Source organism: Phacochoerus africanus, chromosome 10, assembly GCF_016906955.1.
Source record: "Phacochoerus africanus isolate WHEZ1 chromosome 10, ROS_Pafr_v1, whole genome shotgun sequence".
In the NCBI taxonomy this organism is placed as follows: Eukaryota; Metazoa; Chordata; class Mammalia; order Artiodactyla; family Suidae; genus Phacochoerus; species Phacochoerus africanus.
The window spans coordinates 1,313,121-1,330,665 of NC_062553.1; the positions used below are offsets into that span (position 1 = coordinate 1,313,121).

General features: G+C 58.4%; 2 protein-coding genes across 8 annotated transcripts in view; one reads left to right on the forward strand and one right to left on the reverse strand.

Moving 5' to 3' along the window:
* Positions 1–774, reverse strand: part of ZFYVE28 (zinc finger FYVE-type containing 28) — an 87,591-nt gene extending 86,817 nt beyond the window's left edge. For all 7 annotated transcript variants that reach the window (XM_047798872.1, XM_047798871.1, XM_047798873.1 and 4 more), the window contains exon 1: positions 420–774. In XM_047798872.1, coding sequence (XP_047654828.1) covers positions 420–458 — 39 coding nt within the window. In that variant the 5' untranslated portion in view covers positions 459–774. The remainder of the gene's footprint in view (positions 1–419) is intronic.
* A 305-nt stretch (positions 775–1,079) lies between these two features.
* The window catches only part of CFAP99 (cilia and flagella associated protein 99), a 38,797-nt gene continuing 22,331 nt past the window's right edge, over positions 1,080–17,545 (forward strand). The window contains exons 1-3 of the mRNA XM_047799144.1: positions 1,080–1,233; positions 9,129–9,255; positions 16,447–16,591. Coding sequence (XP_047655100.1) covers positions 9,145–9,255; positions 16,447–16,591 — 256 coding nt within the window. The 5' untranslated portion in view covers positions 1,080–1,233; positions 9,129–9,144. The remainder of the gene's footprint in view (positions 1,234–9,128; positions 9,256–16,446; positions 16,592–17,545) is intronic.

Genomic DNA, 17,545 nt, shown 5'->3' on the forward strand with positions numbered 1-17,545 from the left:
GAAAATTGTGGAGGGGGGAGGGTGTTGGAAGGGGAACCTGGAAGTCATCCCTGGTGCAGGGCGGGGGATGGAAAGGTCTTTCCGGGACCCAGGTGAAGTCTGTTTGAAGGAGGGGGGTCTGTTCGGGCTGCAGGTCGGGGATCACGAGGCGCAAGCAGGGCACCACGCAGGACCGGACTGAGAAGGGAGAGGGGCCTTTCTGGCAGCCAGCAGGCGCGGGGAGGGAGTGCACCCCGGCCTGAGGGGAAGAGCAGAAACGGCGGTTTGGGACCGGGCGGCGGGGGGGACCCGCCGAAGGAGGAGGGCGACGGTGTGGGCAAACCTTGAAGTGGAGGAAGGGGTATCGGCAGCACCACGTAGAGGCCTATCCCGACGAGCAAAGGAGGTCTGCCTCGGCAGCGAGGGACGGGGCGGCTCACCTTGGGTTTGTACAGCCACTTTCGGAACCTGTTCATCATCGCCGCGCCGCCCCGGCCCGGCCCCGGCGGCCCTGACCTCCGCAGCGCTGCGCCCGGGCCCCGCTACGGCGCTGGGCGGACGCGGGGCAGGGCCGGGCCGGGGTCCCGCGCAGACCTGGGGTGCCGGGAGGGCGGCGGTCAGCAGCGCGTTGCAGGTGCGCTGCCAGGAGATGCTCCGAGGGCAGCGCGTGGAGCGGACCCGCAGACCACGAAGGGCAGGCGGGCGGACAGGCTGACGGACACGGCACCCGGGCGCCGGCTGCTCGCAGCTCACTGACACCCGGTGCCTCTGCCCGCCACCGCCGCCCGCGCCACACATGCGCCAACGCGCCGCGAGCCCCCTACCCGCCGCGAGCAGCCGAGGTTGCCCAATCGGCGCTCTGCACCGCGCCGCGCCCCGCCCCGCCCGAGGCGCGCTCCCCCGCAGGCGACCCGGCGCGCCCTGCGAAGTGGGGAACTCCAAGTCCCGACCGGTATTGCGGGGAGGCGGAGCCCTGGATGCGGCGACCTCTGTCTCGCCGCAGGCGCTGTGCATTCTGGGGGTGGTAGTCTTCCCGCCGACGGCGCCGGAGCGTGAAGCGGTTGCTAGGTGACGACGCCTAAACTGCACCCCAGCACCTCCCCTGCACAGGGAGTTGCCAAGATACCAGCGGAAAAGTAAAGAGGGGAACCTACTTCTATTGCCGCGTCCCCCGGCGCCTGCCGGTCCGGGCAGCTGTGGCGGGCGGCGGCGAGAAGCAAGATTCAGGAGCGCCCGCGGAATCCCCCCAAGCAGGTGCGGGGAAAGGGACCCGAAAGGGGGAGGGGGCGGGCAAAACGCACCTCCTCAGCACCAGCTCTCGCACCCGCAGCTTCCCTAGATCTGCAGGAAAGATCTCGTTTCTTTGCTTCCCATCTTCTTGCTTTCGCTCACCACCTTTTGGGTTTTCTTCCCAACTCTTTAAAGTTAACGGTGCTTTTTTTTTTTTTTTTCAATCTTCACAGTAAACGGTGCTTTTAAAACAGATATTCTCCTACATTCACTACTTCCCCCCAACGGTGCCCTAATTTGGAGCAAATTCTGAGAACCTCTAATGTGCCTGGCAAAAAGCTAAGAACAAGTGTGTGGTCTCACTGCAAACTCCCACTGGTGCCTAAAGAAACAGGCCAAGCGAGGCTGCCGAGGTCTGGCTGTCGGAGGGGGCCCCCCGCCCCCCTCAGCACCGCTTCGGGTGTTCTGTGCGTGCAGATTTAGGATGCTTGAGAGGCAGGCAGCTCTCCCTGGATAAAGAATGTATTCTCTGCTGCTCATGTCATCACTGGCCCAGGGTCCAGGTGCTCAGATGATTCTGGACTCCCTGACCCCTCTATTCCGTTAAAGTCAATGTGAGTCTGGACACAGGCAGCCGCCGTCTGAGATGTCCCTGCGTGGTGGTAGTCCTCCGCGTTGGTACCTCCAGCTACCACCCAATCACTGCTCCCCGAAAGAGCAACTCCCCTCCGAGGTGCCTCTTATCGCAAATTCCTTTCCAACTCTTCTCTCTTGAGCTCACACAGTTCAGATTTCCACCCAGCCTCTTCTCTGAGGCTTTTTATCTAAGTCGTCCTTGACCCCAGTGTTGCTAAATCCAAGGATGAGAGCTCATCCCCATCTCTTAAAGCAGCAAGTGACCCAGCTGAGTGGTGCCTCCTGGACACACTGTGTTCACTTGGCTGGAAGAGATTGTACCCTCTGCCTCTTTTCGCCTGGCCACTCCTTCTCAGTCTCCTTGGCTGGCATCTCTTCTGCTTTCTGACACCCTAACGCTAGAGTCTGGGGCCGCAGTCCTTGGAAGCCCCTCTCTCCACCCTCTCCCTGGGTGACTTCCTATGGTCATGTGGTGTGATAAACAACTATTTCCTCCTGACCTTTCCAAAGCCTACTGCTCCAGCCTGAACCTTGTCCTGGGACTCTAGACCTCTTTCTCATCGTCAGTTGGGTATCTAATAAATCCCCCCAAACAAAATGTGTCCCCCCAAAACAAGAATCTGTATGTATATATATGAGTCACTTCACTATACAGCAGAAATTGGCACAACGTTGTAAATCAACTATATTTTAATTTTTTTTAATGCATCCAACTGCACTCCCAATCTTCCCCCCCAAATCCTGCTCCTCCCCCAGCTGCCATTTCCAGCCCAAGAACTTGGTTAGACACTTAATGGACTGTTCTCTGTGGGTCGTCCTTGGCTTGTCCTACTCCAAGGCTGGAGTTGTTGTTGCTGTTCAGAGCCTCCCTTCCCATGCTTCCCAGTTTGAAACTGTGCCCAGGATGAAGGCTGACCTCAGGAAGGTGGGTGTACCAGTTAGAATAGGTTCAGTGGCATATAATGAAAAATGTCAATGTGGAGTTCCCATTGTGGTTCAGTGGTTAACGAATCTGACTAGGAACCATGAGGTTGCGGGTTGGATCCCTGGCCTTGCTCACTAGGCCAGGGGATCCAGCGTTGGGGATCCAGCATTGCCGTGAGCTGTGGTGTAGGGCGCAGATGCGGCTCAGATCCTGCGTTGCTGCGGCTCTGGCGTAGGCCGGCGGCTACATCTTCAATTAGACCCCTAGCCTGGGAACCTCCATATGCCGTGGGAGCGGCCCTAGAACAGGCAAAAAAAAAAAAAAAAAGACGAAAAAGAAAATTTTCCACGTCATGGTGGCTCAAACAAGATCATTAATGTTTCCATAAAATAGGTCAGTGGGGAAGCCGTCTTGGGAGATATGGCACTCCCAAAAGCCATCAGGGATCTGGGCTCTTCTAGCTTGCTCTTCTGCCATCTATGGCATGTTTCCTCACAGTCCAGAATCGCTGCCTAAGTTCCTGCCATCATCTCCTGAGTCCAGGTAGAAGGATGGAAAAGAGAAGAAAGGTGTGCCCCTCCTTCTCAAGGAGACTCCAGACGTCTCAAACTCTTCCACTTCCTGGCATACCCGGATTCCAGGAAGGCTAGGAAATGTCACCCTTCAGTTAGCAGCAGTAGCCCCTACTAAAAATTCGTGTTCTTACTCAGCAGGAAAGGAAGAGTGGAGATTGAAAAGCAATCAGCCAAATTTGCCACATGAGTCTGTACTTTAAGCAAAGCCATCAGAGCATGACTTAGCAGAAATCCTTAGGAGACTGGCTTTAATCAGAATTAAAAGCCAGGAAAAGAATATATTTTAATTAACACTTGGAATCTTTGGAAATGAAGGCTCTCTAGTGTTGAGAGTGTTGAACTAGTTTGTGTCTGAAGGAAATGAAATCTCCTCATATACTCTCATTTCTGGCCGTAAAGGATCTGCTAAAGAAAGAGAAGCTTTTGTCCAGCTCACCTTTAAAGTTTTCTTAAGTATAAGACAGCCACTTCCTGATTAGTGGAGTTAAAAATCAATACTAAAAAAACAATCAGCTTGGGATTTAAATCTCACTTCCCACATGTATGGTTTTATACAACTAAACTAAAGCAGAGGTGCTAAAACATACATCAGAACTGGATGAACTTCAGTACTGATTTCCTACCCAAATCTGTGACTGCTTTGACGAAGGTGATAGGCAGATTTCAGTGGGGATGCAGAACTCCCGTCTCTTCCCCACGTCCACCCTCAGGGCAGCTCTCTGGGGCGGGGGCAGGGTGTGAAGCCCAGGCCCAGGAGCCCTCAGGTGGGGCAGCGAGCCAGACTTGCAGGGGGGTTCAAGCCCAGCCCCCCCCCCCCATGGCCATCCATTCACTGCTCCCGCCCCTTCCATCCAGACCCCTCTGGGTGGGGGAGGACTTGGGTGGCTCTTGCATCCTCACCACAGGGCCCCTTGGTCATCCTTTCTTCAGAATGTCCCTGCTCCAGGACAGGAGCGGAGGGCAGGGGAGCCCCCTGCTCCAGGCACCGCTCCTGCTACGCGCGTGCAAAGGCTGGCACACACTCTCACTGCCCACATCAGGTGCAGGAGGGGCCCTTTTCCTCCGTTTCCTCCAGGCAGAGCGCAGAAACGTGGGTCAAGGCCAGGCCCGCCAGGTGACCGCGATGGGGTGGGGAGGAGAAACACTCGGACCGTGTGTGTTTCTGTGGACTGTTCCCCTGGCATCAGGATTCTCCCTGGAGGCGGGGGTGGTAGACACAGGTGCCTCTCGCACAGTCAGGGCCCCTCCCTGAGATGTCGCGGGTCAGGCAGAGTGGGTGGGGAAGGACTTTAGGACGCAGCCTGGGCACCGGGGCTCCCACAGGCGGAACACCCTCTGCACGGATGACAAAGCTGCTCCCCACCAGCCCACCCCCCAGCTCTGTTCTGTTCTCCTCCGCCCGACCTGCTTGGGAATGTTCCCAGAGCACCTGTAATTTCCCAATTCAGTGAGACAGGAAAGCCGAGCTCTGTCGAACTGTGGGATTTGTGGAAGCAAAGGCCTGAAAAGGCATAGCGGGCACTTCGGGTGGGCCTGTCTCTGGACGTCAGAGCTGTCCCGCAGGTTTGAACGCCAGCACCCTTTAGCGAGCTTGGTCCCTCTGTACGTTTTTACAGTCCTTCCTTTGCTCCATGGACAGGTCTGGGCTCGTGGCTGCCAGCTCTGGGTGGGGGCAGGGGACTCAGAGGAGGCCCGGGCGAGGGGGGAGCTAAAGGAGGGGAAGGGAGAGCTGAGGGGGAGGGATGGGGCCTCACAGGTGGTGCTATTGGAATGGGGAGTTGAGGGATGCCTAGGAGCTCACCAGGGAGAGGCGGAGGAGAGCGTTTGAGGTCCTGGAGCCACCTGTGATGGGGTGTCTGAGCCATTGAGAGCCCCAAGTGGACGGAGCTGGGTGAGGCAGGATGCGGGGCCAGACTGTGAGCCGGGGCTGGGAGGGCACCGAAGAGGCCCCGGCTCCTGCAGCAGCTGAGGACACGTGAGTGAAGATAGAGTGGGGGGGGCCCGCCCTGACCGGGGACCACTCCTCCCCAAACTTCCGCTTGGGAGGGAGGGGGTGCCACCGCCTGCCCCCCGTCCCAGGCAGGGGCAGTGTTCTGGGGTCCCTGCAGCCGCCCTGTTCTGTAGCAATCACATGTACCCTGGGGCAAGAACTGATATAGAAACTGGAACCCTCGGACACCCCCATGGCCCCCGGGGTCCTGGCCTTTGTCTCTCGCCAGCTTGCCCAGGTTCCCAGCCCCCTGCCTTCGGATCCACGGATCTCCTGAGACGAGGTGTCCAGGGTCACAAGCCAGTTCCAGGGCGTTTCCAAGTCCCCAGGGACCCTTCTTGGGGGTGCCTTCAGGAGGGGCTCCTGCCGTTTGGGTGTCCGCACAGCCAGGGCCAGGGCCTAAGGGGACCACACAGTCAGGCCTCGGGGGTGGGCGTGCGGGCGCCGCAGACCCTCCAGCTGCCCAGCTTCCTCCCCTGCCGCTGCCAGGGCGGGTGTCAAAGCCTGGGTTGGATGGCTCTGGAAGGGGACGTGCCAGGTGCAGGGCTCCTCCCATCCCCTGTGCTCTGGCGCCCCGGCCTGCCACCCACTGTCACCGTCCCAGAAAATCTCCGGCTTCCCAGTCCCAAGTCGGCGCTTTCTGGGCTCCCCTCCTACAGAGCCACCATCCTTCTGGTTGGACCCTGGGGCCCAGAGTTACTGTTGGGTGGCCCTCACCCCCCCCCATCCCCACCCCCCGGGAGGGAAGCGCCCACGGGGACCCTGTCCTCCACCGCGGGACGTCCTCTCACCCCCCGTCTCCCCATCTTCCTGGAACTCCGCTAATCGGCATTCGGACCTTCTGGAGCGGGTCCCCGAGTTTCTTGGTGTTATTTCCCGCTGGCTACGTCTTCATCTTCTCTGCCTCTGGGAGATTCCCTCCGCTCTATCTTCCTCCTCCTCTGTTTGCGTCCTCAGTTCTGCTGTCATATTTTAATTTCTAAGAACCCTTTCTCTTCCCGTGAGTGTTTCTGGGGGACCGTGTCTCTGTCTCTCAGAGCTGGTGTGGCCGTGTGTTCCTGGGTTTCCCTGCTGTGTACATTGTCTGCTTTCTCTGGCTTCCTTTTTTTGCAGGTTTCTGTTGCGTGTTTTGTGCCAGAGGCTCTCTGAAGTGTCTGGTGGCATTTGGCCCTCGTTCGTTTTGTTTATATATCTATTTATTTATTTACTTATTTTTGCCTTTTAGGCCCGTACCTGCTGCATATGGAGGTTCCTAGGCTAGGGGTTGAGTTGGATCTATCGCTGCCAGCCTACACCACAGCCACAGCAACACCAGATCCGAGCCACGTCTGAGACCTATACCACAGGTTATGGCAACAGCAGGTCCTTCACCCACTGAGCGAGGCCAGGGATCGAACCTGCAACATCATGGTTCCTAGTTGGATTCATGTCCACTGCGCCACGACGAGGACCCCCACAGCCCTCATTCTCTCGCAAGTGATGATGGAGGGACTCACCCAACGCACAGGGATTGGCCGGGACCGGCCGGCCCACGGGCCACCCTCAGGGCCAGTGTGTGTAGCTCCTGCTTTTCACTCGGTCTGCGTCCTGGAGGGCCTCGGTCTGGGTGCTGTTCTCAGGGCCACTCCAGCTTATTGGGCAGAGAAGAGGTGCCCCCACGGTCCCCGGGCATCAGCAGCCTGGCTATGCCAATAGCTCGTGCTCAGGAGGACCAGCAGGGTGGCGACCCATAGAAGCTGCTGGATCAGCAAGGAGCAGGCGGGGGTGAAAGGGGAGCCCCAGGGAGCTTGGCCACCCTACTCTGAGGACAACTGGAGGGTCACCTTTCGGAACCAGTTCCTAGGGTCCCATCCCCACCCAAGGAGTTTCTCCAGGGTCTGCCAAAGAAGGGCCTTGAGCAAACCAGTCTCCTTGAGCTGCTGTGTTTCTGGAAGGTTCGGGCCTGGCCTCTTAACCAGTTATGTACCCTCTCTTGGTGCTGGTTGCTTCATCTTTAAAACAGGGGTATTAGAGTTCCCACCGTGGTGCAGCGGAAACAAGTCTGACTAGTATCCATGAGGATGTGGTTTCAACCCCTGGCCTCACTCAGTGGGTTAAGGATCTGGGGTTACCATGAGCTGTGGTACAGTTTGCAGACACAGCTCGGATCCTGTGTTGCTGTGGCTGTGGTGTAGAATGGCTGTGGGTGTGGTGTCGCATTGATTTGACCCTTAACCTGGGAACTTCCATATACCGTGGATGTGGCCCTAAAAAGCGAAAAATTTTAAAAATTAAAATTTTAATAAAAAATTTAAAAATAGGAGTTCCTGTCGTGGCTCAGTGAAAATGAATCTGACTAACATCCGTGAGGATGTAGGTTCGATCCCTGGCCTTGCTCAGTGGGTTAAGGATCCGGCATTTCTATAGCTGTGATGTAGGCTGGCAGCTACAGCTCCCATTGGACCCCTAGTCTGGGAACCTCCATATGCCATGGGTGTGGCCCTAGAAAGACAAAAAAAAAACCCACCACTTAAAAATAAATAAAACAGGAGTTCCCGTCGTGGTGCAGTGGTTAATGAATCCGACTAGGAACCATGAGGTTGCGGGTTCGGTCCCTGCCCTTGCTCAGTGGGTTAACGATCCGGCGTTGCCGTGAGCTGTGGTGTAGGTTGCAGACGCGGCTCGGATCCTGCGTTGCTGTGGATCTGGTGTAGGCCGGTGGCTACAGCTCTGATTAGGCCCCTAGCCTGGGAACCTCCATATGCCGCAGGAGCAGCCCAAGAAATGGCAAAAAAGCAAATAAATAAATAAATAAATAAATAAAACAGGGGTGTTGGAATTCCCGCTGTGGCACAGTGGGGTTGACAGTGTCCCTGTAGCCCCAGGACACAGGTTTGCTCCCCCGCGTGACACCTGATGTTGCCACAGCTGCAGCATAGGTGGCACCTGTGACTCAGATCTGATCCCCGGCAGGGAAACTCCATATGCCACGGGGGCAAAAAAATTAAAAGTTAGAAATAAATCAAGTAAAACAAAATGGGAATATTGAACCTGGTGACCCCAGGATTGCTCTTACCCAAACTTTTTTTTTTTGTCTTTTTTTTTGTCTTTTTTGCTATTTCTTGGGCTGCTCCCAAGGCATATGGAGGTTCCCAGGCTAGGGGTTGAATCGGAGCTGTAGCCACCGGCCTACACCAGAGCCACAGCAACGCGGGATCCGAGTCGCGTCTGCAACCTACACCACAGCTCACGGCAACGCCGGATCGTTAACCCACTGAGCAAGGGCAGGGACCGAACCCGCAGCGTCATGGTTCCTAGTCGGATTCGTTAACCACTGCGCCACGACGGGAACTCCACCCAAACTTTTGGGATCAGGTCCCCCTCTTCCTCTGAGCAGGGCCCATGTCACCAGTCACCGTGCCCCCGCTGGGCTGAGGGATGCTCAGAGGCAGGCTCGCGAGCGCCCTCCACTCTCTGCCTGGCCTCCCCTGGGGTTCGTCCTCTCAGTGCAGAGCTGTAGGGCTCGGGGGCCTGTGGGGGCAGCCTGGGAGCCCCCAGGGGTGCGGCAGAGAGGGCTGCTGGGGTGCGTGGGAGCCTGGGGTGGGCTCCCCAGCACCTGCTACCCACACCCGGGCCCCACAGGTAGCAGAGGCCTTGAGGGACAGCGTCCAGGAAGCGGGCCTGGGGTTACCCCAGCCAGGGCCCCCACTTACCTCCTTGCCACACGAGGACCCAGGCTCCCCGGTGGATGTCCTGTCGGTTTGGGGACAGTCCAGGGGCATGGAGGGTGTGACCTGTCACTGTTGGCTTTTAGGGTTTGTCCTGGGAAGATGGCCTGCTATGGAAAATGCATTGAAACTGTGATTAAGCACCTGGACCAGTTCAAACCTGGGCGGGACAATCCCGAGCAGTTCCTGGAGGCGGTGTCCACCTCCCTGCAGGTAGGGTTGGCCTGGTGGCTCAGGGATTGTGCGGGAGGCCGTGGCCGTGACACCTGTCGGCAGTGATGCAGCCTCCAGGGAACAGCATCCCGCGCCCCGTGAACCTCCGCTTTCCTGTGCTCCTGAGGCAGCACCCGGGAGGTTCCTCCAGCCACGGGCACTGACTCGCCGGAGCCCTTCAGGGCCAGGCCCCCCGCTGCGTCTCGGGAGGCGGGCCCAGGCACCCAGAACATGCTCAGGAAACCCCGGGGTCATACCGTCCTCAACCCAGGCAGACAGGGTCACCCTGCCGGCACCTCCGTGCTGCACCCCCCACCCCGGGGCACAGCTTTGTCCCCCAGGCCGGGGCTGGGCGCAGGCCAGAGAGCCCCACATCTGGACGGCCACTCAGCTCGCGTCCCCTGCCCCAGGGGAGTCCCTGTCCTCTGTCCCCGCCACAGCCCACCCCACTTCAAGCTCGTACAGAGAGACCCTGGGCCCAAGTTCCCAGGGCAGGGGCACAGGCTGACCTCTCAGGTCTGCCCAGGCGCTGGCACCTCGGAGGCCTCGCTGTGCCTTGACCCCACGTCCACCCGTCCAGGGAGGGCAGGTGCCCGGGCAGCAGGGACATGCCCTGCAGGGGCGCCACCTTCAGGACTTTGGGGTGTGGGCCCCGCTGGCCCAGACATCCAGAGGGGCCAGGTCTACCCCACAAACGCTGGAGGCGGGGATGCTACTCGGCTGCTGCCCCCATCGCCCCCGTCACCGCGGGAATGTTGCCTTCGACGGCTGGCAGTAGCCCATCCTTGCTTTTGGGCAGCAGGCCCGTGTGAGCTGCTCTGCTGGCTCCCAGTGATGCGGCTGTGGCCAGACTCACCCCCACACACCTGCAAGGGGGTGGCCTCTGCTGTGCCCTCAGGCCACAGAGGGACCCACCTTCCCTTCCCCCTTCATGAGCCACCTCGGGGTATAGCAGCGGAAGACCTGGGGGGCCAGGGCCCTGGCGGTGCCCGCAGTGGCTGCAGGGCTTCTGGAATCCAGAGCTGCTCTCACAGGAGAAAGCTTGGGACCCCTGAGCCAACCCCTGCTCCCCAGCATCATTCAGTTCCTCTGCCAGCTGGAGCGTGGCAGTCAGCTGGGACGGGGGGTAGGGTGGCCTCCCTCCCCCACGTCCCTGCACCCTCTTCTCAACCTCTCCCCCTCTAGCCGCTCCCTCTGTCTGTCCGGCCTTACCCCCCTCGATGGGTCTTACCCATCACCCAGGACTGCTGTTAGTTCACTCATCCTAAAAAAAAGGCCTCTCACCCCGAATCCCTGCACCTGCCACGCTCCTCACCCTCCTCCAGCCTGACTCCTCCATCTCCTGCCCTCTGTCCACTCAGCAGAAATAGTGAAGTTAATGTCTTTATTTCCCAGAATAATTACAGCAAGTTGGGTTGGTTACAAGAAATAGTTGGGGAAATTTCCCCCACAACCAATGGGTTATTAACAGTAAGTGAGTCCCAGTTGTGGCCCAGTGAGCAGAGGTACCCGGGCTTTCCCGGGCGGGGTGCGGGGAAGGTGTCACACCAGCTCTGCCCCCGAACCGCACCCTGACTCTCCCAAGGGGGCCGTCTGGGTCCATGTCCCGGAGAGGCTGCTGCTTTTGCAGATGCCCTGCTCCTCTCAGATCCTATCAGAAACCCACCCCAGGTCCAGGGGGGAGCCATACCTGACTGACTGGCGGAGCCCCAGACCTTCACTTCCAGCTGTCAGAAACCTGGCTCAGCCCACGGGGCCTGTTAGGCCAAGGCTAGGACTGCCACCTGCCTTTATGCCACAGCACATAGAGCAACGGGCGGGGGGTCTGGGGAAGGGCAGAGCTGTGGATTCAAGTGGGTCCCCAAACATATCTTGACGTCCTAACCCGCGGTTGCCTGTGAAGTGACCTGATTTGCAGACACCGTCTTTGCAGTTGCAATGAACAGTCTCAAGGTGGGAGTTCCTGTTTTGGCTCAGCAGTAATGAATCCAACTAGGAACCGTGAGGATGCGGGTTCCATCCCTGGCCTTGCTCAGTGGGTTAAGGAGCCAGCGTTTGACTGCCACAAACCGCCCCGGGGCTGACTGGCCCACCTGTCCCTCTGCTCCTGGGCGCCTACACCAGGCTCCGGCGCGCGGGCTGCAGCCCCAGAAAGCACGGATTCTCCTGAGAGGGTAGTGGCCTCACAACTCAAAGCTCTTGCCAGTTGACCCTCCACGGAGGCCCCCTGCTGACCCTCTGCCTGGCAGGTGGGGAGCGCCCGTTCCTCTAGGCCTGCTTACATGGTGTGCCAGCAAACGTGTTGATCTTTGCCACCCATATAAATGGGAACAGGCAGTTAGCGTAGTTTTTACCAGCATTTCTCTTGTGATATTTCGATGAGTACTTTTCTGAACTGTCTGTCTGGACCTGTATTTGGAAACAGTGTTTGGCTGTAACAACTCCAGGAAGGCAGTGACCTAAAGAAATTAGAGGTACCTTTGCTCATAGAAGACACGGCGGTCCAGGATGGGCTCAGCATCTCCGTGGTGCCCTTAGGAACTCGTTCCGCTGCTTCTCTGCTTGTCCATCCTCAGAATTAGCTTTTGCCTATGTTCACAAAATGGCTGCCATACTCCAGCATTGCATCCATAGCCCAGAGAGAAGAGGAGAAAGGCAAACCGCCTAAGGCAGGTGCCAGTGGAATCTGCCTAACTTTCAAGGAGCTGCCTGGGAAGCCGTACCTAGCAATTTGCCATCAGGTCTCATTGATTAGGGCCATTTGTCATGTGGCTCCATCAGCAAGGGGGCTGGGAAAAGTTTCAGCTGGGCCCATCACTTCCCCAACGGGGCAGCATTCTCTGTCAGGCAGGAAGAAGGGAGAAGGGATTGTGTGGGCATCTGGCAGCCTCCAGTCCCTTTGCCTGCTTTTCTCACTGACTTGGGTCTTGGCACCGCTGATTAGCACGAGCCTCTAGGTACTGGTGGTAGGAGTTAGGATCCTGTATGGCAGTCAAATCAGGGTTTTGATCCTCCCCACCCTGGACCCTGGTCCAGCTCCGCCCTAGCCCTGCGGTTCCAGCAGGGACCCCGGGCACTCCTGCAGGGGGCACTGGGGTTGTAAAGAGCCCTGGTTCCCCTGCCCACGGCCCAGTCCCCACCCTTGGGGCTGCCCGCGAGACCCTGAGCTGAGTGCTTGCTGCTCTCCCTGGGACCTGCCTGGCTTCCCAGACTCCGCAGCTCCGAACTTGACCAGGGCCCATGCTTGTATCAGGAGCTCAGAGTTCCTCGGGTGGTAGCCCTCCAGCCTCAGTGATGGAGGCTGGTCCAGAATTAGGGGTGGTCCCGGCCTCGCCCTGCCTCCTCTGGGAGAGAGCCCGGCAGCCCTCTGCTGGCCCGGCCAGAAGGATCTGGTCTAGGGCTCGGTGCCCTCTGCCCTGCGTGTCACCCCCAGACCTCAGTCCCTGTGACCGGCTGGGCTGACTTTCCCAGCCCCAAGGACCTGGCTGTGGGCCCAGCCTGGCATGGGGGCCAGTGTGTCACTTACTGCTGGCTCTGTGCCTTCAGGGCCAGTTCAGCTCTGCCTGGTCTCCTTGCCTGGGGGCAGATCAGCGGGCTCTGACCTTATTCAAAATACAGACCCACATGCCCCAAACCATTAGGGGAGGTGAGGTCGCGCCCCAAGGCAGAGGAGGCCGCCACAGGCAGCCAGCAGGTCCCGCAGCCTCAGCTCAGGCGGTGCTGGCTCAGGGCACCCTCAGCTCAGGTGGCGCTGGCTCAGGGCACCCTCCTGGCCAGCCCTGCAGACTCACTGCTTTCCGGCCTGCCTGCTCTGGGTGCTGGGCTTCCTCTGACCACGATCAGGAAGCTAAAAGGAGGGGCTGGTGCCCTCTGTTGTGGTGCAGCCCAAGGTCAGAGGAGCCTGAGCGGGAAACTGAGGCCGAGCTAACCCCGAGCAAGAGGCCCCCCTCCGCCCCCTGGCCGTGCTGCTGGGGGAGGGCCCGCCCCGTGCCCACCTGCGTGCAGGCGGTCCGGGGTCCCCACAGCTGCCCCCAGGGCCCAGGTGCTCCCTGTCTCCTGAGCCCCAGATGACACTCCGGCTGAGAAGGGGCAGTAATACACTATTAGTGTGTGCTGGCCAGGCTGGGTGGTCGGGACGGGACGCCTCCCTGGTCAGGTGACATCTGAGCAAAGACCTGTTGGGAGGGAGGGGAGCAGATGCGCAAGGAAGAGCCTTGCAGGCAGAGGGAACAGACAGCACGAGGCGCTCAGGGGACATCCCACCAGTTGGAGAAGAAGAGGGAGGCCAGTGTGGCTGGAGGGGGGCCCGGGGGCGGGGGCGAGGACTCAGAGGGAGCCGGTCTTGCCGGCCACGGTGAGAACTCTTCTGAAATGCTTCTGAGGAAGGACAGACACCATCTGACTTCCATTTTCAAAGCGTTTGCTTGTAGCGGGCTGAGAACACCCCGAGGAGGGCCGGGGAGAACCCATGAGCCGCCAGGACCCTGTAGCCCATGTGACGCGTAGCGGCTGCGGCAGCGAGAGATGAGGGCGTGGGCTGGACCGAGACGGGAGGGCAGGTGTGGGCCAAGCCCCGGCGGTCAGCACCGCACAGCCGGGCAGGGAGAGCCAGCCCACGGCGGGAGCGCCTCCGCCTTCAGCCTTGACATGGGGCAGGTCCCGGGGGCGGACAGCGGGGAAGTCAGGGGGAGGGCTGTGCTCTCGGCCTCCCTCTGGGGTCGGGAGGAGCCCGCACTGGGGGCCGAGGTGGGGTTCCTGCAGGAGCCCAGAAGCTCTCCGGGCCCTGAAAGGAGCTCAGGGCTTTAGACAGCGCGTCTGGTGCTTGGAGCCAAGGGAAGGGCTGCAGCATCCAGGTCTGGGCAGCTCACTTTCCTGCCTGCTGCTGCCCCCGGGTCAGGGCGGCCAGAGCTGTCCAGAGCCCTCAGGCACCTCTCCCTCGTACACCCGACAGAGTCTCCCTGCCTCCCATCTCTCCTGCGACGGCATCTCGCCAGCAGAACCAGACTGTGCCCCTGCCGCGCGGAGACTCGGCGGGGACAGTAGAATGAGCTATCTACCGGTCAGGACCCAGACAGCCCCGCTCAGACATGGGGCTGAGGCCCCAGGAGGAGCTGGGTGTGTCCTAGACCCTCAGGTGACCTCATCACTCTGTTGTTTTCTTAGCATAGAAACAAGGGAGGGGAGTTCCTGTCGTGGCTCAGCAGTAACTAACTCCACTATTATCCATGAGGACAAGGGTTCGATCCCTGGCCTCGCGCACTGGGTTAAGGATCCGGCACTGCTGTGAGCTGTGGTGTAGGCTGAAGGCTGCAGCTCTGCCGATTCCACCCCTAGCCTGGGAACTTCCATATGCCACAGGTGCAGCCCTAAAAAGACAAAAAAAAAAAGCAAGGGAGGAGAAGATAGAGGAAAAGGTAGCTTTGGCCTCAAATCAAAGTAAAACTTACATATGCTGTAGATGCCAAAAAATCTTACACAAAGTTAAAAGCTCGTGTCAAATAACTTTCATATTAATGACATGTTAATTGCCTTAATATACAAAGAGCTCCTAAAAATAATTAAGAAAAACATTGGAGTTCCCACTGTGGCATAGTGGGTTAAGGATCTGGGGTTGCATCACAGCCATGGCTCAGATTCCATCCCTGGCCCAGGAATTTCCATAAGCCATGGGTGTGGCCATAAAGAAAAGATTAAGAAAAATATCCCAATAAATATGTTAGCCAAGGAGTTCCAATCCTACCCCTAGCCTGGGAACTTCTGTATGCCACAGGTGCGTGCAGCCCTAAAGAAAGCAAAAAAAAAAAAAGAAAAGTTTGCCAAGATTACAAAGTGATAATTCACAGGAGAGAAACACAAATACATGTCCAGTCAATGTATGAAAATGTCACTGTCAATAAAAAGTTCAAAATAAAGCAATGGGGTACCAAAATGTATTTAATAGATTTTGGCCAAAAAAAAAAAAAAAACTTTGGAGGGGCATGAGGCTGCTAATGACAGTCTATTTTGATGTACTTTATACCGGTTGGGATCCGGGTGCACAGTCTCAGTTTTGTGCTGTAGTAGCTGTTTCATCATCTCGCTGTAATTTTTCCACACATCATCCTAATGGCTGCGGCCTACACACCCGTGACTCGGAGAGGTCGTGTCTGACTCCTCGTGCCCCCTTTCCCCACCGCGCGAGCCATTGCCCTGCACCTCTCGTACGTGGCATCTCCTGCCTTTCGCATGGTTCCCGTGCGTACCCAGCTGTGCGATCACTGGGTGAAGTGCGTGGAGAACATAAGCCTCCCGAAGCTTAGTTTCCAAAGTGCTTTGGTGAGAGTCTCAGCAGGGTCCCTGCCGCCAGCCCTTCCGTTGCTGTGCTGGCAGCACCAGATGTTCTTTGGTTCTTATTGTCCAAAACTTAATTACTTTTTTTTGTCTTTCTAGGGCCACACCCGCGGCACATGGAGGTTCCCAGGCCAGGGCTCGCATCAGAGCTGCAGCTGCCAGCCGACACCACAGCCACAGCCACGGCCATGCGGGATCCTTAACCCACTGAGTGAGGCCAGGGATTGAACCAGCGTCCTCATGGATACTAGTCGGGTTCATTAACCCCTGAGCCACGACAGGAACTCTGCTTAGTTACTTTTTTGAGTAGGTAACACAAAACGCACACAGGCTGCAGACCCCCAAATGTCCCAAAGGTCAAATGGGGAAAAGTCTGTCTCCTCTGCCGCCACTAATCCCCCCCCCCAGAGATTTTTCTTGCCAGTTGTTCTTTTTTTTTTTTTTGTAATTTTTTACATCATTCGGTTGAAAACCTTTATAGGAGCTTGCCCTTTTTTGTGTGCGCAGTAAAATACACACGACATAAAATTTACCACCTGAACTCTTCCTAAGCGTGCACTTCACCTTCACAGACTGAATCTCTGTCCCCATTAAACCCCCTCCCTCCACCCTGGCGCCCCCGACTCTATCCTGGGGAGCTGACTCCTGCAGGGCCTCATAGGAGTGGAATCACGCGGGGATTTTCCTTTGGGGTCGTTTTTGTTTAATTCCTGGGGGTGGACCTGCTGGGTCAGAGAGTCAGCACCCCTGACAGCCTGGATGCTGTGGGCTGCTGGGGGGTGGGGGAGCCGCCAGGGGCTCCCACGTCGGGGGGCTGCTGCCCCGGCCGGCGGGCCCCCTCCCGGGCTGTTTCTCTTCCAGGCCCTGAGCCCCCAGAAGCAGGCATTCATTATGGAGGTTCTGTCCGGGTGCCTGGAATACCACAAGCTGCTGACCGTCGTGGTGGACGCCTTCTACGTGCGGGACGGCCAGCTCTGCCTGTGGGCCGACTACAGCCTCTTTGAGGGTGGGTGCCCGTGGCCGCCACGTCGGGGAAGCCCACAGGTCCCTGCGGGCCAGGCCCTGTCCTCCTTGTGGCGACAGACCCCACAGCGCCTGTGACCACCGAGGCAGAGGCGGAGCGCTGGCTCATGGCGTCTCCGTGACGCCCCTGCCCCCCTTCCCTCCCTGACCCTGGCAGTCACCTGCGAGTGGGTGGACCAGATGCTGTTCCCCCATCTCAGCCACACGGAAACCGACTCCAGGCCCCGAGGACAGAGCTTGCACCACGGCCTGGCTGGGAGAGAACGCCCCCAGGAGGCCAGTCTGGGGGAAATGACCAGCCTTTGTCCTCGGCTGAGTCCGGCCTGCAGCTCTGAGGACAAGGGGCAGAGCCCGGACTGTCCCGATGGGGATTACATGGAGGCGGGCCTCTGCCCAGGCTTCCTGCGGGCTCCCGCCCTTCAAGGGGTGTGGCAGCCATGTGGGCAGGGTGGCCCCGAGCCTGGGCCCTGCCCGGGAGGGGAGAGGATGGGCCTCCAGGGTGCTCGGAACCCAGCAGAGGTGGGCTTCTGGGCCCCCATGCCCTCCTAGCCCCAGGACATCCAAGTTCTAGTTGGCAGTTCCATCTCAGAAACAACAAACCGAGGAGGTCCCACTGAGGCGCAGCGGGATCGGGGCCGTCCTGGGAGCACTGGGACGCAGGTTTGACCCCCAGCCCAGCACAGTGGGTTAAGGATCCGGCATCACCACAGCTGCAGCTTAGGTCACAGCTATGGCTCAGATCTGTTCCCTGGCCTGGGAACTCCACATGCCTCAGGGAGGTCAAAAATGAAAAAAAGAAAACACTGGGGGAAAAATGTAATTGTAATGTATACATGTAAGGATAACCTGACCCCCTTGCTGTACAGTGGGAAAAGAAAAAAAAAAAAAAAACAAAGAAAACAAAGACATAACAAACAGAAATCCGAAAGTTCTCACC